General features: G+C 36.8%; 1 protein-coding gene across 1 annotated transcript in view; it reads right to left on the minus strand.

The window, feature by feature from the left end:
- LOC136831303 (coiled-coil domain-containing protein 134-like) overlaps positions 1-22,404 on the minus strand; it is a 118,688-nt gene that overhangs the window by 34,923 nt on the left and 61,361 nt on the right. Inside the window, exon 4 of the mRNA XM_067091445.1 lies at positions 2,339-2,517. Within this exon, the coding sequence (XP_066947546.1) occupies positions 2,339-2,517 (179 nt within the window). The remainder of the gene's footprint in view (positions 1-2,338; positions 2,518-22,404) is intronic.

Consider the following 22,404-nt stretch of genomic DNA (forward strand, 5'->3'; position numbering starts at 1 on the left):
ATTAATCCAGATAATCTAGTGATTACTCTTTTTTCATGATTTTGATTCTCCCTTGTCTGACAGGCCCTTGGCTCTATTAATCCAGGTAATCTAGTGATTACTCTTTTTTCATGATTTTGATTCTCCCTTGTCTGACAGGCCCTTGGCTCTATTAATCCAGATAATCTAGTGATTACTCTTTTTTCATGATTTTGATTCTCTCTTATCTGACAGGCCCTTGGCTCTATTAATCCAGATAATCTAGTGATTACTCTTTTTCATGATTTTGATTTCTCCTTATCTGACAGGCCCTTGGCTCTATTAATCCAGATAATCTAGTGATTACTCTTTTTCATGATTTTGATTCTCTCTTATCTGACAGGCCCTTGGCTCTATTAATCCAGATAATCTAGTGATTACTCTTTTTTCATGATTTTGATTCTCCCTTGTCTGACAGGCCCTTGGCTCTATTAATCCAGATAATCTAGTGATTACTCTTTTTTCATGATTTTGATTCTCCCTTGTCTGACAGGCCCTTGGCTCTATTAATCCAGATAATCTAGTGATTACTCTTTTTCATGATTTTGATTCTCCTTGTCTGACAGGCCCTTGGCTCTATTAATCCAGATAATCTAGTGATTACTCTTTTTCATGATTTTGATTCTCCCTTGTCTGACAGGCCCTTGGCTCTATTAATCCAGATAATCTAGTGATTACACTTTTTTCATGATTTTGATTCTCCCTTGTCTGACAGGCCCTTGGCTCTATTAATCCAGATAATCTAGTGATTACCCTTTTTTCATGATTTTAATACATCTTTAAAATAGGAAATCACCATCTCAAGCAAAATTACTTAAATTCAAAGTGATGCCCTGACTGAAAATACCATAGATAAGAGTATACAGTACACTGGCCATGGCCAATAACCATTTCCACTGCAGTATCTTGAAACAGCGTACCTATACAACTCATGAGCAATGCTTCAGTTTACCCTAACAACATAATCCTTCTTGCAGGAAGTCTGGTTAAATCTGATATGTTCTGAGTAATTATTTCCAAGGTGGTATACTATACCAGTTCTTTGACACATGAAGATATGTTATTTGACTTTGTGGATTAGTCATTCCTAAACTATAGTGATGACAGGACTAGTCTAACTTTTATAACTTTGGATTGGATTGGTATTAAGTACACCTATAATGTGTTGCTTTACCTATTCAGGAAACAATTTCTTAGAGTCAAAAATGTACACTGACAATTTTCATTGAATGTCTACAATAAATGTAAGGCTACCTTTTCTCTCTAGATATCAACTGGTTCAGTATTAAGCTAGTAATATCTATGCAGTATTAAGCTAGTAATATCTATGATTTAGTCAATACATTATCATATCCAGGTAGCCACATGACCTGTAGGTCATGGACTCTTCTTTTCATCTTAAGAAAACCCTAAATGTTCTGTATTATTCCTAAAAATATTCCTATTCAGATATTCATTTTTAAAAAGTTTCAAATTCCTTGTTAAAAACATCTTGCTAGAGGTGACCTACATTCAGGTTACATTTTTTACACACAACTGGTTTTCAAATACGGCAGTTACACTACAAAATAATATAATAATAATAATAATAATAATAATAATAATAATAATAATAATAATAAAATACAAAATCCACATTTATGTAAAGTAATGTATTTACAAATGATAAAATAAATTCAGGAGCTTTCGAGAGCTGAGCAGGCTCGAAAGCTCCTGGAATTTATTTTATCATTTGTAAATACATTACTTTACATAAATGTGATTTTGTATTTTATAAACATATTCACAGGATTGTGAAGAAGATTTGCAATAATAATAATAATAATAAAATAACAACTAATAAAATAAAATAATAATAATAATAATAATAATGCGTCATGTGTGGAAGCTCAAAACTAAACAAATAAATAAATAAATAAATAAATTTAAATAAAATTTACCAGAGTTCAAGTCTTTCAGGTTTCAATCTCCCAAATGAATAATACAATTAAATATTAAAGGTAAAGCCATTAATGACCAATATTAATTTGAAGACATTTCACCTCACATAATTACAGTAGTTAAAAAATTTTCAGGGGCAAGAATTGACTGCACATGAACTTGACAAGGGATGGGATGAGGATTCTTATCAAGTGTTATCATCAGTTGAAGTAAAAGCAGCATGATATTTCTCTGAATTCTTCAAACTTTAATTTCTATGTTACTTCTATTCAACTGTATGATGAATATCACAAAATTCTTTCATTCCATAAAAGTGTATCTGCTTCATATACAATAATTAAAGTTACCATTGCAAAAACCACACACTTTTACTACTTACCAGGTAAATGAAATGACTAGTATTCTTGTCTAAGAACTTTGACTGTGAGGCAAAAAATATTCCCCAAGTGAAGAGCAGTTGCCAAGGTTTGTTGTTCTTCAAAATACTATGCGTAATGTCTGGTAGATGTAACAGCACTTCTCCCATGAATGCAGTGTTCTCCAGTGTTTGAGCAAGAGCTGTTGAAAAAAAACATATTTTAAAAAATAAATTTTTTTAACACATATCTATTAATTTATCTTAACCAAGATCAATACTAGTGTAATATCAGGAAAATCCCCAAAAGAAGAAGAATTCCAGTTTCCACCTCTCTGAGTAGGCATCCAGGATTTTCATCATCTTTAATGCATAACATGAACCAGCTACAACAGGGAAGGGCAGGAAATGGGTAATTTTGGTAGAGTAAGGGGTTTGTATATGAAAGAATTAAGATGACAAATTTTTTAAGTAATTTGTATTTTTCCTAACATACAAACCTGAGGTCTTTACATATGGGATTAACTTTCAGCAAGCTGGAAAACTGGCCATTAAACTTTTGCAAGGTAGTTATGGTAAGAGCTACTGATGTTTGGGGGGGGGGGGGCAGGAAGCACTGCCCATCAAGTCAGTGCACATTCAATTCTATGCAGTTTACCTTTTGGCCCAGGTAACAGAATGAGGGGTGGTAAGAGATGGGACATTTATGTAACAACCTCAGATTTGTATGTTAGGAAAAATACAAATTAATTAAAAATTTGTCATTTGTTCCTACACAAATACAAACCCTCGGTCTTTACATATGGGAGACTTACTTTTTGGAGGGAGGATTCTGAGTAAATCTCTGAACTGACTGGTAGTTGGCTCACCTGGGTACTCTCTCCCTGGACGTGAAAGAGCAGAGGAGGGAGACCGTACCTCTGATCTATTGAACAAGAGAGATGTTCAATTGCCAGACTTCTGGGCATTTCGAATTAACTGAATGTACTATCTTGATTTGAAAACGGTTTGGATGAAGCCCTAGTGTCAGAGACTGTAAAGCTAAGAATAACCAACTGGTTTGTTCATAGCCAGTCCCTCTCTCCCCTTGCTAGAGAGAAGGAAGGATTTGCATCTGCTAAACCAAATGGAGCTAGATTATAGATAGGATACTCAAGTCATCTAGATCACCTGCATGCACGCCTGTCCAGCACGTGACAGCTCATCCACTGTTCCTCTGCCCACTGGAAGAGGAAGGAAGACAAGAGAAAGGGAGGAGGCCAGTCCCACACACACACCTCCCCTTGCAGCCGCACACCTTAGGCAAGATGCAACCTGTCCCCCTAAGAGCTCGGTGAGCTACATGATTTGTTGAGCATTCACAGAGGACCCAAAGAAAAGGTGTCCAAGGACCTATGGGCAACGTCACAAGGTAAACGGAGATGAATGTGATCTGCATGATTACATTCCATCCTAGTATTCGACTGACAGGTTCTTCCTGAATGCAATGGACTGACCGATGCCCCTGGCCTTGAAATATCTGGCCCGAAATGTACTGATGTCAACCAGGAAGTTGCAGGGTACACTCGTTTGATCATCTCACCAGTCAGAGAAATGACAATTTGGACACCGTTTCTTGGTTAACTTGAAGCTAACAAATGAATCGTTGGCAACAAGCTAAGGGTCTAGTCTTTAAGAAGGCAACATAGATATCACGCTGTCATTGCAACCACAAGACCACAGAAGTGGAATGATCAATCCCACTGATCACCTTCGAAACATGGAACAGTGAAAGGCATAGGCCTCCAGATGTAAATGGATACTGAAGACGTCTTGCTTTGTTCAAGGGTGCGATTGAATTGTTTGTAATTACATCCACTTGCTTGGGATGTGTCTGGTTGCCACTTTACTGAATGTGCTACTGTCTGCTCATGTACCTGCACTGCAAGAGATGAAAGACACTAGGCCCTTTGTTGACTATGGCACTACCATAGTGTCATTACTATCACTCCAGGGAGTGTCTATCTTTGGATCTTGAGACTCTTGAAAGTCTAAAAAAAACTGTATTAAGTTTCAAGAAAGGAAGTGTAGGAGACTGACGCCCCGGTCAATGTTTCAAAAAATTAAAAATCTCTGGAGGAGGAGAGTGTAACCATGGCTACCTTGGTTCTGTTGTTATCAAAGGAGTGCCTATTGGAACTCTGAGACTCCTGAAAATGTCTAAAGATCCACATAACAGTCTCTCTCACTCGGGTTGTGGATCAACTGGTAACTGCAGCAGCAGCAGCTACTGCTTACATCTTCCACTCTTCACAGGGGAGCGTAACTATTCCTTACCAATAATTCTTGCCGTCTAAACCTTTAGGCTAAGTCCTGTCTCTCTTCGCCTGAAAGATGGAAGAGGGAACGAGAAGTCCCTTGAAGTCCAGGACTCTTAAATCTGCCTCGAAAGTAATGAAGGGGAAAAATCCTTACATGAACGGCCAACCTTCCAATGGTGACAAGTGACCAAGGGTGGCTCGGAACTACAGAAGTGGCTGACCTTATCAAAACAAGGACAACCTTACAGCTGTATTTGTTAGATTTTTATTTACTTAAACTTTCTTGGTTGTTAGATTTTTATTTACTTAAACTTTCTTGGTTGAGAGAACAGACTTGCCAAGTCCAATGCAACTCTCAGGTTGAGACCATATCTGAGAAGTCGGTCCTGCCTAAGGAACTCTTTGTTTGAAAGGTCGCCAGTACCAAGGGATCATAAAGAATCACCAAGAGATGTACCCTGAACGAAGGTGCCTAGTTGAGGAATGGAGAGATGACGTGAAAATCTTGGAGGGGGATCATATTCTCATCGAATTCTCACAACCGAGAAAACATGTAGAAGTTTGCTTAAAGGAGTGCGAAGTCCGCCCGGTGACAAGTGGAGGAGCCTACGAAAGGCTTGATGGAAAGTATTTGAAAATACTCATTGCTCAATTCCGAGAAAGGCACGAAGAAGGACTCTCTGATGGCTGCAGGCACTGAGTATGTTCATTCCTATCCTGAGCTTAGTATGTTGATACAGGTCTGGAAGGAAAGAATTTTGTTGTTTCAAAATTTGTCACTTTCTCTGTGAAAGAAAGAGATGGCTGGAGAAAACTATAGACCAAACTCACAATTTCCACCATATATTTAATCGTTTTAACCTTAAGAGTGGCATGAACTTGAATGCTTTGAATGCTAAGTTGATATCCTACTTATGGATACCTACTACTTAAGATCTGCTAATATACTAGGAACTGAAGGACAAAGTCATTCCCACCTGTCATGACTCCAAAAATAGTTGCAGGTTCTTTCAAACTCTAAACAATAAGGATTTAACACCAGCAACTGAAATACGGAAAATGAACATTAAAGAAACTCTCACAACACTACAACACATTTATTCACAACCTTATTTACAAAGAAAACTAAATGTTCCTTCCCCTAAGCTTTCATTCAATGTGACACAGCAAAATAAATCAAGCAGTTATAGATAGGGGAACATGTTGGAAGGTAGAGCAATTTTAATACTTAAATGGTGAGTTGGCGAGTTATCCTTCGTGGCTGGAAATTCAGCCGAGATGCTGCTGGCATGATGACCAAGAGTTACTGTATAAGACATCCAAAAAGAGGTGTCTTCAGGATGAGGCAGCAAATGTTGTTTCTCCAAGAATCCGGAGATTGTGCAAATGAGGGCAGGAAGGGCTGGTAACTCCTCCTCGCTAGAGGCAGGAAGGGCTTGGCAGCTTCTCTTCCACACAGGCAAGAAGGGCTGACTACTTCTCTTCATCACTGGTACACAGGGCTCGCTGCTTCTCCTCGTCTCAGACATGGAGGGCTTAGAACCTTCTTATTATAAGCAGGAAGGGCTGGCTGCTTCTCTTCGTCTCTGGTATGTAGGGCTCGCTGCTTCACCTCATCTCAGACATGGAGGGCTTAGAGACTTCTCATCACAAGCAGAAAGGGCTGGTTGCTTCTCTTCATCTCAGGCAGGACAAGATTTTATGGAGATAGGTGTTTGTCATCTGAAGGGGAGACTCACGCCAGAACCTTGTTTTGTTCAACCTCTGATTCTATTAACAGCCCTCTGTCTCCATCTGTCTTGGGCAGTCTCTTCTGGAAGCTTATATACCACTGTAAGGGTGGAGCTAATGACAACAGACAATCGTCATTCCCGTTTAAGGAGTTTTTTCATTTTGTGCATACTTATTGGTTCTAAAAAACCCCCTTTTCCGGTCACGCCATAGAAGTTTCTAGAATAAATTTTCTGATGCAATGTGGACCCTATACTGTGCCATCTTACAAAGCGTGGCACGAGAGACCACATGGTGTCTCCACAAAATAAAAAAGTTTCTTCATTGTCGCCAATTTGCCACGAAGTGTTGACAGCAGGAACTGACAGGCACTGAAACCTTCTCGCAAACACAGGAAGCAGTCACGTCTTGGAAAAGTAATAGTATCTCTTTTTTGATAGATTTCTTCCACATTATTGAATCTACCCATTACACCACCAAAGGCCGTGCACGAGGAGGAAAGCTATCTAGAACCTTTATCCTTTTGATTGCAAAATAGAAGTTTCACACTTTCATCTCCCTGTGTATTCCCAGGAGGTTGAGAGAAGGGAGAGGAAGGCCTAAGACTGAACAGACTGAACTGGAGAATGAGAGCTTGACAGGAGAGGATGTTGTTTAGGACTCGCTACAAGAAGAGAGGTCTTGGCCATTTGGACATGGATCTGGCTATTTCTTATGAGAGAAACAGTTAAAATCAACAACAGTGAAAAGTTCCCGATATGAGGGAAGCAGTCCTGGTAGCGCGTATGCTGCCAAGGCATGAGCGTGGATGAGGCGCCAGTGAGCCGTGACCGGGGCTACCTTCAGTCACGATGCCATCTCCTTCCATCGTCAAGAATTTGACTTCATCCTTGTGCTAAGAAGAGTACTTGCAGAAGAGGAGACTGAGGCTGTTGTACCGAGGAGCAGGCCTGATCCATAGATCTATGGAGCTAGAAAGTAATTCCAATCGCATAGGGAAAAAACCTTGCACGATCAGTATTAATTGACTCCTCTTTTGGAAGAGTAGGGCAGCATGGTTCTACAGAACTTCACTGTAAACTAAACCAACCTGTAGTTGAAAACTAACAGGAATTCGAAGAAACCCATCCTGACGAACTGTAACTACCTTGGCTCAGGAAGTCCAAGGTTAATATTAGTGTATGAACAATCAAGGGTCAAGGTTCGAATGGGAACAATGAAACAGAGATTTCTTCCTATGTGCAAAATGTCAAAGTCTGTGGTTGAAGATATAAATAAGTGAAAGACCGTCAATTCACCCAATAACGGCTGTAGGAGTCTGATAAAATGAACTCATTCATTCAGTTGTAGACATTATTGGAACAGACGCTGGATATCGATGAAAACAACCAACAAAGTTGTAATGTATGTCTTAAACGTTTGGAAGAATGATACATTTGTTCGAATGCATTGGCAGTTTGTTTGACGGGAAGTGGACACTTGCTGAAAACGGAGGCTGATTGTTAACGATGAATATGACCCTGCCAACTTACGTTATGGTCATAAAAGTTGGTAGAACAATCCCATTGGCTTGAATGTAGCTGGTATGGTAACGGCCACATGCTAAAACACCTACATGAGTGAAAGGCATTGCAAAAACATGCTGGTGATGCACTTGAACATGAGTTGTCACCCTTCCAGATGTCCACAAAAGTGCTATCAATGCTCTTCACCTGACAGAACTGAATGAAGCAGTGATCAGACGAGAATCAGTGCTTCAACGTGGTATGGCCTAGGTCATCCCGTTCTCTTCCCAAACCCTCACATGAGCGTGGTCAATGGTCCGTTCCTGGACACGCCATCCTGAGATAACTTCCAACCCCAACCCCCCTCCCCAATCATGCGAATGAACGTGAAAGGATGGGGAAGACCATTCCAGAAAAGCGACTCTGTTCCAGGAAGAATGATCCCATAGTAGTTGAAACTACATCGGTAACATTACCGATGTGGAAACTTACAGGAAATAAGAAGCAACTTGCTAGGCTGCTCTTCTTGACTCTTGGAGAAAGAAACATTTGTTAAGAGACGATCAGCATACTGCAGCTTCATCAATAAGCCATGGACGCGTCATATTATACAATGAATAGACCGAGACGATCAACAATGTATAGTCGACCCCTGGTATTCACAAGGATGCATACCACTAACCCCTGCAAACAGCTAAAATCCGCAAATACTTAAAAGCCCCTCTAAAAAAGCTTATACCTGAATATTTTAATAATTTTATAAAAAAAAGTGCATTTAGTCATGAAAATTATATGAAAATATGGTAATTTGTGAATATTTCTCTATGAAAAATATGGTACTGCGAATAGGGTAATTTTCTGTGAATAATGTCTACACAGTAAACCCCTGTATTCGCAGTCTCATGATTCATGGACTCACATACTCACGGATTTCTCTTTGGAACGTATCTACCTATTATTTGTGGAAAATTCGCCCATTCGCGGTATTTTTCACTGAGAAATATTCACTAAATACTGTATTTTCATCTCATTTTCTTGACTAAATGCACTTTTTGTGATAAAGCTATTAAAATACTCGGGTAATGCTCGAGTTACGATAATTCACCTTACGATAATTCGATTTTGCAATGGGCAATTAATACCGATACGACCATATTATTTATAAAATATTTTTAAATTTCAAGCTGGCGCAGGCAGCAGAGTAATCAGGCAGTGAGAGAGACCAAATTATAATAGACAACTTTTCTTCAATCTCTTTATCCCATCTTCTAGTTAAAAAAGTAACAGAGAATGATAAAAGTATTGTTAGTAACAATATACTCTTGCGTAAATGCATACAGCCATAAACAGCCAACCAAGAAACTGTTGTTTTGCTTATAACTGAATCGGATAACAACAGCCATTTACCTGGTATTTCAACCATCGTACAGCAATAAACAATTACCGTAGGTTATGGCACAAATGACGTTAAGTAGAATAGGACTGAAATATTTGTACATTATACCCTTGTTCACTATGGATAAAAGATTGTCAAGGAAATATACTGCTAAACTTAAGCTGCAAGTTGTAGCTGAAGCTGAGAAAACAATGTTCAAGCTGCTAATGACTATACTGTAAATTATCGTGCATCAGAAACATGGATGAAACTCGATCGTAATTAAAATGGGTGAGAAAGTATTTTAATCAAAGAACACATTACTGCCATTTTTACGCCGATAAACGATAGATACGTGAAGCTTGTATTATGATGAAATCAAGTGAAAATAGTGAACGGAATCTTGAATTTTTTTTTTTCCACAAAAAGCCCCCCAAAACGACCATCGCCATCTATTAATGAAAATAATAGATAAATTAATTTCACAACGAGACGTATTTTAGTTATATTTCGACTTAAAAGCACTTCGTATAACGAAAAATAACCTTGCCCCTAATAAATAAAGTATCTAGACTCTAGTAATTCATTTAGGTTAAATAAAGTACCTAGACTCTAGTAATTCATTTAGGCTAACTAGAAGCAAGAAAAGCGCTCTGAACTAAGTTACATGCGCCGAAATAAACACCATATAAACACTTCCAAACCGAAACAGTGATTGCAATTTATAATACAAAAGTAATATAAGAATATATACAACATTACTGGAGATAGTGAATTAAGGCATAACATTTTAAAAGATCCATGGAAAAGATGCATATTCGTTATGTTGACGCTTGTATAATACGATATGTGAATGTAGAGTACAGTATAATGTAAGCCACGCTACAGTGTATGTATACAATATACCATAGTATAGGCTAAGCTAATTCTTGTTTGTTATTCAATTTCTCTTTGTACTGAATTATCATAAGTCACTTTGCATGAACCTCCTGAATTAGCTGATATTAATAATTAATATACCGTGTATGTAAAGAGTATATTTTATAGTGTAGGCTAGGCTACCATATATGTATACATGGTACCAAATAACCTAGTGTAGGCTAGGCTATGTTAGAGATATGTTTTGGTATTTCTTACATTTTTTCCGACAAACAATGGTTTTTTTTGGAACCTAACCCCACCGTAAGTAGGATAATACCTGTATGAGCATTTTTAGTTTCTGTGTGTGTTTGAACTATCAAAATAGGCAGTTCTAAGTGTTTTTAGAAGGGTTCTAAGCATTTGCTGGTTTTACCTATTTACGGTGTGTGTGTGTGTGTGTGTGTGTGTGTGTGTGTGTGTGTGTGTGTGTGTGTGTGTGTGTGTGTGTGTGTGTGTGTGTAATGCATCCCCACAAATACGGGGGTTTACTGTATTGTATAATGTTCCACAGAGAAATCCGCAAACAAGTGAAACCAAGAATCCGGAACTGCGAATAGGCAAGGGTCCACTATATAATGACAGCTTAATTTGCCTATCTATCCCTGGTCTATGAACACGTAAATCACGCAGCTGCATTCTCTTTCCTTAGAGAGCGACTGTCTAAGTAGGAGAGACGCCAAGTCTACGTCCATAGACAGGGGAGAACAAAATAAGAAAATGATATCCACAAAAACAACCAAATTGGTAAAATTGCATGTACGTATTACTGTATTCCTTCCAAGCAGACATGGACGTTCGTGTTGCACAGACATATAGCAGACATAGACGTGTCATGATGCACGTATGTATTAATCCTTTCAAGCAGACACATGTGTCACGTTGTACGTATATTCCTTCCAAGCAGACGCAAATGTGTCACGCTGCACATACGTAAAATTCCTTCAAAGCTGACACAGACGTGACATGCTGAAAGCACATGTATTCCTTCCAAGCAGACGCAGACGTGTCATTCCACGTACGTATATGTTTGTGTCACGCTGCATGTACATATATTTCTCTGTGGAGAACTTACTTCAATGGACGTTTGGAAACTGCAGCGACATTGTTGGGCATGGCAACCAGGCACTATTCCCGAAAGAACTGCTGGGGAAAAGGCACACGTGAAGTTGCTCCTGCGGCTACGACACACAACTCACTCCCAAAAGGAGGTACAATATGTCATTCCTTCGAAGCAAGATATGCGCGTCATGTTGCACAGATGTGTCAAGCCGTGCACAGCTGTGCACCCTTTCCTGGCTGACGAAGATAACCTGGGAGAGGGCTGTACTGACAGGAGATGCAAACAACAAAAGAGAAGGTACGACTTCTGCTACAAATCCAATGATGAAAGGCACCCAGGAACTGTTCCCATGCAAGAAAGTGTAAGGAGTGAAGTACAGTAGTTCTTGGAGCTACGACACATAGGGCTCACTTCCGAAACTGTATCAGAAGGAGGAAAATATCCAACCGTGGAGGAACTTCCAAGACAAAAGGGATGAAATCTTGCCTATTCCAAGAAACAGCAAAGTTCTTAGAAACTCCAAAGGATCTAACAGCTGTAACAACATACGATGACGAAGACTGTTCAGGGGTTTCCTCATCATCACAGGAATGAAGAGGGGGGGGAAGGGAGAGGAGGCATGCTCGACTCACACCCCCAGCCCCCAAGGTGGGGTAGGAAACAAGACAGGAACCGTAGACAGGAACTTCCACTGGTCCTGGAGAGCAAGTTGGAACCAAATGTATTGTCAAGGATCTTGCAACATCAACCTCCATGTTGAGGGAGAGGGGGAACTTGCTAGTTTTAGGCAAACCTTGTCTAAAGCCTCTCAATCTACACATCTGAAAGACTAATACATTACAACATTCCAAGAAACCGCATAGTGAAAATAAAAAAAACATTATTTATGAAAAAGCATTTCAAAACAAGGAGAAAAAGAATGTTGAAGAGGGAAGTTCTTAAAAATGAGGTCGAGAAGATGCATATAAATATGACAGTTGGCAGGAGAGAGCTGGATATCCCTCCAACTCTCCACAGTTACGTGATAGAATAAGAAAACAGAATACACAAAACAAACACCAAGGGGAAATGCAGTCCCCGGTTAATGGCGGGCTCGGTTAATGACAATTCCGTTTTATGGGGTTTGTCTAGCGACAAAAATCCGCAATTTTCGGCGCTGAAAATCGCCGATTTCTGCTTATCGGCGCCGATAATTAGGTATTGGCGCCAATACAGGCAGTCCCTGGTTATCGGCAGCCTCGGTTACTGGCAATCCGGTTTTACGGCACTTGTCCAGTGACGACGATAACCAGATTTATGTCGCTGATAACCGGTTATCGGCACTGATCGCCCCTTATCGGCAGCCCTAGTCACCGGTTATCGGCGCCACTAACCGGGGATCAGTGCTATTATTGCCGGTTTTCGGTTAGCGGCGATTTTCGGTTGTCATCATGCCATCGGGAACGGAACTCCACCGATAACCGCGGACTGCCTGTACGTAACTAACAGAGGCGGTGATAACCGAAAATCGGCACTTTTCGGCACCGATAAGCCCGAAAATTGCTGAAAATTGCCGATTTTCGGTTATCATCACACCCCCAGAATGGAACCCCCGCCGATAACCGAGGGCTGCCTGTATACAAAAAGGCAAAAAAAAAAAAAAAAAAATTAAGTAAAATGATATATATGAAGAAAGGCTCCAAAACTTATACATACAGGATAAAATGAGTCAATAAGGCTACGTAGCAAGAATAAGTGAATACAGTGGGTACCCGGTAATCATGGGGGTTAGGAAGCACAACCACCAGCATTAAGCAAAAATCCGCAATGTTGGAACGCCCTCTATTTTAATAGTTCAATCACCAAATATACCTTAAACTATCATCCAAAAATACCCTATAATATAATTTCCAAGTCATCTAACAACATTACCCTTAAAAATATTTGTCTTACAGCTATGTGTGGAAAACTCAAGTCCCCCCCTACATGCGAACACAGCCATTTTATCTCATATAGTATTGAAGCCGTCACGTTTTCTTTTTCAGATGGGGAACATTGGGACTTCAAAAGTAGATTTAATACTTTACAGTACTTACCATATATACTCGTGTAATGCGCGATCTTGTTTATCGTGTGACCCCAAAATTTTCACCCTTAAAAAATTATTTTATGTACCTCATGTATCATGCGAGTTCCTTTTTTGAGATAACAAATTACAATAGACTGACCTCTGTTTCACCATCTCTTTATCTATCCCATCTTCTAGAAAGAAAAAAAAAGTAAAAGAGAAAGATAAAAGTATTGTTAGTAACGTTATACTCACTGCGTAAACGCGTACAGCCATAAAAAACCGAACAATACACAGCTGTTTTGCTAAGAACAACTGGATCGGATAACAATAGCTTTTTGCTTGGATTTCAATCATCGTACGATAGTGAAAAATTACCTAATCATGTTACAAATGATGTTAAGTAGAATAAGACTGACATATTTTTACATTATACCCTTATTCCTTATGGAGAAGAGATCGGCAAGGAAATACACTGCTAAATTTATGCTGCAAGTTGTAGCTGAAGCTGAGAAAACAATGTTCAAGCTGCTAATGACTACAAATTATCATGTATCAGCAACATGGATGAAACTTCTGTACACTTTGGTATGCTTGACCGTAAATAAAATTGGAGAGAAAACTATTTTAATCAAAACTACTCAGCATGAAAGAACACATTTTACTGTTGTTTTCACGCTGTTCAAGAATAAGTATGTACAGCTCGTATTATGATGAAATCATGAGAAAATAGCGAACGGAATCTGTTGATTTTTTTACACAAAAAACATGCCCCTAACGCCATCTATTAACGAAAAAATAACTAAACTTAGCAACGAGACCTATTCAATTCATATTTTGACTTAAAAACACTGTATAACGAAAAAAACCTTGTCCCATATAAATAGAGTATGTATCTGGAGATTCATTTACGCTAAATAGGGGCAAAAAATCTCTCTGAGTTGAGTTACATACAGTGAAATAAACTTACCTCGTAATCACCCTCAGCTAATTTCCAAACCAAAACATTGATCACTATGTTTCCATTTTATATATATAATAGTAATATGAGAATAAGTACAATATTATTGGATACAGTGAAGTAAAGCATAACTTTTTAAAAGATCCATGTTTGTATTTTATAATACGATACTAACCCTTAAACGCCGAGCCTCTATTTACAAAAGTGTCTGCTGTATACCGGCGATTAAGAGTTCATTTTTGGCTCCTTTTTTTGTCATTGCCTGAAGTTTAGTATGCAACCATCAGAAATAAAAAAAAATATCATTATCATATATAAATATTGAATTATATGACAGTGCAAAAAAAAATTTCATATATAATTGTATACAAATCGTGCTGTGAGCAAAACGGTTAAAGCTAATGAGTTTTTTTTCTTTGTATTGTACACTAAATTGCGATGATTTCAGTATATAACAAATTGTAAAATGATCAAAGCAACACACAGAAAATATCACAAAATGATGCATGAATTCGTAATGCGCGGACATAAAAAAAGTTTTTTTCAAAAATTCACCATAAATAAAAATATTGTGCTAGAGACTTCCCGTTTGTTGCAAAATGAAGGTAATTGATTGAATATTACTAGTCTGTAAGTGTTTTAGCTTACAATTGCAGTTTTCGACCATTTCGGTAGAGTTAAAGTTGACCGAAGGTCGAATTTTTTCTATTTACTGTGATTTATATGAAAATATTTCAAAACTGATAAAAGCTACAACCATGAGTTATTTTTTGTTGTATTCTACATGAAATTGCACACATTTTCATATATAAAACTTTATGTAACAGCTATTAGAAAAACGGTGCAAACATTACAACAAAGTGGTGAAAGAATTTCTGAGATTTTCAGCAGAGTTACCACGCGGACGTAAGGAAAAAGTTTTTTCAAAAATTCACCATAAATCGAAATATTGTACTAGAAACTTCCAATTTGTTGCAAAATGAAGGTAAATGATTGAATATTAATAGAATGTAAGAGTTTTAGCTTACAATTGCGTTTTTCGACCATTTCGGTCGAGTCAAAGTTGACCGAAGGTTGAAATTTTGGCACCATGATTAATATGAAAATATTTCCAAACTGATAAAAGCTACAACCATGGGTTATTTTTTGTTGTATCCTACATGAAATTGTGCACATTTTCATATATAAAACTTTATGTAACGACTAATATAAAACGGTGCAAACATTACGACAAAGTGACGAAAGAATTTCTGAGATTTTCGGCTGAGTTACCGTGCGCGGATGTAAGGAAAATTTTTTTTTTCAAAAATTCACCATAAATCGAAATATTGTACTAGAGACTTCCAATTTTGTTGCAAAATGAAGGCAAATGATTGAATATTACTAGAATGTAAGAGTTTTACTTACATTTGCGTCTTTCAACCATTTCGGTCGAGTCAAAGTTGACCGAAGGTTGAAATTTTGGCACTTATCGTGATTTATATGAAAATATTTCCAAACTGATAAAAGCTACAACCATGACTTGTTTTTTGTTGTATTTTACACGAAATTGTGCACATTTTCATATATAAAACTTTATGTAACAGCTAATATAAAACGGTGCAAAAATTACGACAAAATGACGAAAGAATTTCTGAAATTTCGGCCGACTTACCGTGCGGACGTAAGGAAAAAGTTTTTTCAAAAATTCACCATAAATCGAAATATTGTGCTAGAGACTTCCAATATGTTGCAAAATGAAGGTAAATGATTGAATATTACTAGAATGTAAGAGTTTTAGCTTACAATTGCGTTTTTCGACCATTTCGATTGAGTCAAAGTTGACCGAAGGTTGACATTTTTTGTAGTCGACGTACGGTACGTCCACTCGGCACCCAACAGAGAATTTTAGTTGACGTACGATATGTCCAGTCGGCATTTAAGGGCTAATATGTGATTACATAAGCTAATTTTATACCTCGTGTATAATGCGACCTCCCTTAAAATTAGCTTCAAAATTAGGTCTTCAAAAGTCGCATGATATGCTAGTATATACGGTAAATATTTAAATATGCACTGGAAAAAATACCAAATTATAAATGCAATCAACAGTGATAAAATATTCTATTGTGTATGTGCATGTTACAATGATTTACAAATTTTCAAATAATATTACAGTATGTAATGTAAACACAGCAAAATATCAATAAAATGTTATTTCACTTACAGAATCCATTTGTACTGTACAGTACTATATTGATGTGTTATCATCATAATATGTATATTAAAAATCAATCATCCTGACATTTGTAATGTTTTTCTTCTGAGAATTGGCTGATTGAGACTCCTACCAAAAGAATTAAGAAAATAATTTTTAGCTGCTAAAAGAAACAAATGTATTAATGGAATAATTATTTTTAATTTTGTACATAAAAGTTTATGATACAGGAATTCATATTTCATTGAGAGAGAGAGAGAGAGAGAGAGAGAGAGAGAGAGAGAGTGTGTGTGTGTGTGTGTGTGTGTGTGTGTGTGTGTGTGTGTGTCTCAACACAGCAGCTGGGGATGAGACTTGACTTGACAGGCTGGGGAGGAGAGTACAGTATAACCTTGTGTTGCTTAGGTATGGAATTTGGATTTTAAATATTTTTACGGTGATTACAGATGAAACATCAACAGTTATAAAATATTCTCTGGTGTACTGTTATAATATGTATGATAATAACAGAGTCAGCTAAACTTGTACATAAGTACGGTTCAGTAAATTAAGAAAAAATATGGCAACACATACCTACAGTAAAACAATTACAAATGTCAGGACGATAGTTTTTTATATATATATATATTACAATGACATATCAATATAATACAGTATAAATGGATCCTGTATGTGAAGTACCATTTTATTGATATTTTGCTGTTTTTTTCCAGTATGTGAAATAACATTTTATTTATAGTAACTGTTTTTTTTTATTAAAGGATATGTATACAGAGAGAGAGAGAGAGAGAGAGAGAGAGAGAGAGTTAAATGATGTGTTTATGAACATTGATAAGCTGTTTTGTGATTTTGCAAGATTTTAACCCTTTAACGCCGATTGGATGTATTTTACGTTGACAAAAGTTGTCTGTCGGGTGCCAAGTGGACGTAAAATACGTCGACTACAAAAAGTTTTTTTAAATGTTCGCGGAAAAATACTTATCGGCCTCGTTTGCGAAAAATTTTAAATCACACGCCTTGAGGGATGCTGGGAGTTCATGGATCACGATGTTGTTTTGTTTACAAGCGTGACCCAGCTGCACATGGGCGAATTTCTTTCTTATCCCAAAAGAAAGCATCAGCTAACTACTGAAAATCTCAAATTCTTTAGTCACTTTGTCGTAATTTTTGCACCGTTTTCTATTAGCCTTTATGTAAAGTTTTATACATGAAAATGTGTGCAATTTCATGTAGAATACAACAAAAAATAACCCATGGTTGTAGCTTTTATCAATTTTGACATATTTTCATATAAATCACGATAAGTGCCAAAATTTCAACCTTCAGTCAAATTTGACTCGACCGAAATGGTCGAAAAATGCAATTGTAAGCTAAAACTCTTACATTCTAATAATATCCAATCATTTACCTTCATTTTGCAACAAACGAGAAGTCTCTAGCACAATATTTCGATTTATGGTGAATTTTTGAAAAAAACTTTTTCCTTACGTCCGCGCGCGCTAACTCTGCTGAAAATCTCAGAAATTCTTTAGTCACTTTGTCGTAATTTTTGCACCATTTTCTATTAGGCGTTACATAATGTTTTATACATGAAAATGTGTGCAATTTCATGTAAAATACAACAAAAAATAACTCATGGTTGTAGCCTTTATCAATTTTGAAATATTTTCATATAAATCACAATAAGTGCCAAATTTTCAACCTTATGTCAACTTTGACTCGACCGAAATGGTCGAAAAATGAAATTGTAAGCTAAAACTCTTACAATCTAGTAACATTCAATCATTTACCTTTATTTTGCAACAAACGGGAAGTCTCTAGCACAATATTTCGATTTATGGTGAATTTTTGAAAAAACTTTTTCCTTACCTCTGCATGTGCTAACTCTGCTGAAAATCTCAGAATTTCTTTAGTCACTTTGTCGTAATTTTTGCACCATTTTCTATCAGGCGTTACATAACGTTTTATACATGAAAATGTGCGCAGTATCATGTAGAATACAACAAAAAATAACTCATGGTTGCAGCTTTTATCAAGTTTAAAATATTTTCATATACATCACGATAAGTGTCAAAATTTCAACTTTCGGTCGACTTTGACTCGACTGAAATGGTCGAAAAATGCAATTGTAAGCTAAAACTCTTACATTCTAGTAACATTCAATCATTTACCTTCATTTTGCAACAAATGGGAAGTCTCTGGCACAATATTTCAATTTATGGTGAATTTTTTAAAAAAACTTTTTCCTTACGTCCGCGCGCGCTAACTCTGCTGAAAATCTCAGAAATTCTTTAGTCACTTTGTCATAATTTTTGCACCATTTTGTATTAGGCGTTACATAAAGTTTTATATATGAAAATGAGCGCAATTTCATGTAGAATACAACAAAAAATAACTCATGGTTGTAGCTGTTATCAATTTTGAAATATTTTCATATAAATCACGATAAGTGCCAAAATTTCAACCTTCGGTCAACTTTGACTCGACCGAAATGGTCGAAAAATGAAATTGTAAGCTAAAACTTTTACATTCTAGTAACATTCAATCATTTACCTTCATTTTGCAACAAACGGGAAGTTCTAGCACAATAGTTCGATTTATGGTGAATTTTTGAAAAAAACTTTTTTCTTACCTCCGCGTGCCCTAACTCTGCTGAAAATCTCAGAAATTCTTTAGTCACTTTGTCGTAATTTTTGCACCATTTTGTATTAGGCGTTACATAAAATTTTATACATGAAAATGTGCGCAATTTTATGTAAAATACAACAAAAAATAACCCATGGTTGTAGCTGCTATCAGTTTTGAAATATTTTCATATAAATCACGATAAGTGCCAAAATTTCAACCTTCGGTCAACTTTGACTCGACCGAAATGGTCGAAAAATGAAATTGTAAGCTAAAACTTTTACATTCTAGTAACATTCAATCATTTACCTTCATTTTGCAACAAACGGGAAGTTCTAGCACAATAGTTCGATTTATGGTGAATTTTTGAAAAAAACTTTTTTCTTACCTCCGCGTGCCCTAACTCTGCTGAAAATCTCAGAAATTCTTTAGTCACTTTGTCATAATTTTTGCACCGTTTTGTATTAGGCGTTACATAAAATTTTATACATGAAAATGTGCACAATTTCATGTAAAAAACAACAAAAAATAACTCATGGTTGTAGCTTTTATCAGTTTTGAAATATTTTCATATAAATCACGATAACTGCCAAAATTTCAACCTTCGGTCAACTTTGACTTGACCGAAATGGTCGAAAAATGCCATTGTAAGCTAAAACTTTTACATTCTAGTAACATTCAATCATTTACCTTCATTTTGCAACAAACGGGAAGTCTCTAGCACAATATTTCGATTTATGGTGAATTTTTGAAAAAAACTTTTTCCTTACGGCTGCTCTAACTCTGCTGAAAATCTTAGAAATTCTTTAGTCACTTTGTCATAATTTTTGCACCATTTTCTATTAGGCGTTACATAAAGTTTTATACATGAAAATGTGTGCAATTTCATGTAGAATACAACAAAAAATAACTCATGGTTGTAGCCTTTATCAATTTTGATATATTTTCATATAAATCACAATACGTGCCAAAATTTCAACTTTTGGTCAACTTTGACTTGACCGAAATGGTCGAAAAATGCAATTGTAAGCTAGAACTTTTACATTCTAGTAATATTCAATCATTTACCTTCATTTTGCAACAAACAGGAAGTCTCTAGCACAATATTTCAATTTATGGTGAATTTTTTAAACAAACTTTTTTTTCGTTCCGCACGTTTCGAATTCATGCATCATTTTGTGATAATATTTTCTCTGTGTTGCTTTGATCGTTTTATAATTTGTTATATACCAAAATCATCGCAATTTAGTGTACAATACAATGAAAAAAAAAAAAACTCATTAGCTTTAACCATTTTGCTCACAGCGCGATTTGTATACAATTATATATGAAATTTTTTTTCCACACTGTCATATATTCCAATATTTATATATGATAATGATATTTTTTTTCATTTCTGATGGTTGCATACTAAACTTCAGGCAATGACAAAAAAAGGAGCCAAAAATGAACTCTTAATCTTAAAAACTAAGCGTGCTGTGATTTAAAAAAAAAAAACTTTCTTTCCGCTTCGGCGCTAACTCTCAAACCGCACCGGCATACGGCAGACACTTTTGTAAATAGAGGCTCGGCGTTTAAGGGTTCAAGGAGGGGTGTTAATGGGAGAAATGGGAAGTTCATGATCCTGATCATCTACTTCCTTAGAGGAAGCTCTAACTGCAGCTTTCCACTCCCTATCAGAATCTAACTTTTTCATCCTACTTGAATAAATCTTCCACTTCCCTTCATCCCAATCTCTACATTCATCACGTGTCAAATCCGGGTTACAGTCCTGACCTCTACAAGCTGCGCAAACGGTATGTGCATCATAAATCTCTTTAGCTAACCTACTTTTGCACTCTTTGCTGCAAACTCTATTTGCCCTGATCTTACCTGAGCTCAAGTCTGACATACTGCAAAGAAAAGAGGGTAGCTAAAATAACACAAACTAGAAATGGTGTAACTGCCTCTCCTAACTAAATATTGAAGACAAAACACTAAGTATATCACCAAATTCCAATAACAGAATACTCCTGAATTCTAGCAGCTGCTGCAAACAAGTGTGTACAGCACAAGCTGGCAGAAACAACTGAAGTTTTGTGTTAAGGTAGTTCCTCACTCCTCCACCAGTGGGTAGAGGGGATATCTCCTAGCCGCCACATTGTTTTTGCTGGTGCAAATTTTGAATTCTAGCTGCCATTCAGTTTTGAAACAATAGCAATGTAACTACCGTACTGGGTAAGTTACGTACTTAAAAATACTTTCTCTAGTTTTGCCATAGCTCGTTGGTATTGATTTTGCTGTTGCAGATTGACAGGATTTATAACCCCTGTAACATTTCCTGGTATTTTCCTCAAATTACCACAGGTTTTATCCCACCATGGAACAGCAGGTCTGCGTGATATCCCTTTGGTCTTAGGTATTGAGTTTTCAGCACTATTCAATATTTCAGAGGCAAAGTACTCATAGGTCTTTATATGGGACTCGAAGGACTCAAATCCCTGGGATAGGTTAATATCTTCTTGAAATTTTACCCACTCTGCTTCCTTTTCCTTCCATTTAACAGGAAAATTTGAGGGGACATTTCTCACAAACTTCAGATTAATGGGAAAGTGATCACTGTCATGTAGAAATTATATGTCATAGTACCATCATTAAAAAGTGTAAGTGGATTGTGAGAATTAAAATCACCAAGTAGTAAAAAAGGAGGAAGTTGATCAAATAAACCTTGAATGTCACTAAGAGTGAACCTACATCTTGGGGGAAGGTAAAGAGAACAGATTGTGATTTCACGGTCAAAAGTAGCAGGGATAGCAAGTGCTTGAAGCTGTGTGTTCAGGGGAACAATAAATGTTGCAATGTATTAGCAATAATTATTGCAACACCTCCATGGGCACAGTTCCCATCAGTGAGGCTCATCTTAGAGATCTCAAAGTTTAGACCCATATTGTATACTGCATCCCCTAATTATATTCATGAAGTAAGCAGATTGAATTTTCAGTGCTAAGATCTGCCAAAGGCAGCTCCACTGTAATCTATAACATTTCTTTGTCTTATTTTCCTTATGGGACTTTATAGGAATTTCTTTGGATTGTCTTGAGATATGTGGCTTATGATTAGCTCTATTATGTTTTTTATTAGCTTTTTTATACAGAGCAGAGTGGAATTCAACTACTATTTTCTTATTATCCAAGGAACTTGATTCCTTGGCTGTTACTGAGGCAGAAGCACCCACATTGTTGGCCTCACTCTTGTTACACTTTTTATGGGGTTTGGAAATCTCCTTACTTTGAGCAGGTGGAAGAGAGGATGAAGGAGTTCTTACTCTCTATGGACCTTTAATTTGTTCTTGTTCCATTTCTTTGGGAAGGGTTTCTTGTTGCATCAGA

The sequence above is a fragment of the Macrobrachium rosenbergii genome, chromosome 48, assembly GCF_040412425.1.
Source record: "Macrobrachium rosenbergii isolate ZJJX-2024 chromosome 48, ASM4041242v1, whole genome shotgun sequence".
Classification (NCBI taxonomy): Eukaryota; Metazoa; Arthropoda; class Malacostraca; order Decapoda; family Palaemonidae; genus Macrobrachium; species Macrobrachium rosenbergii.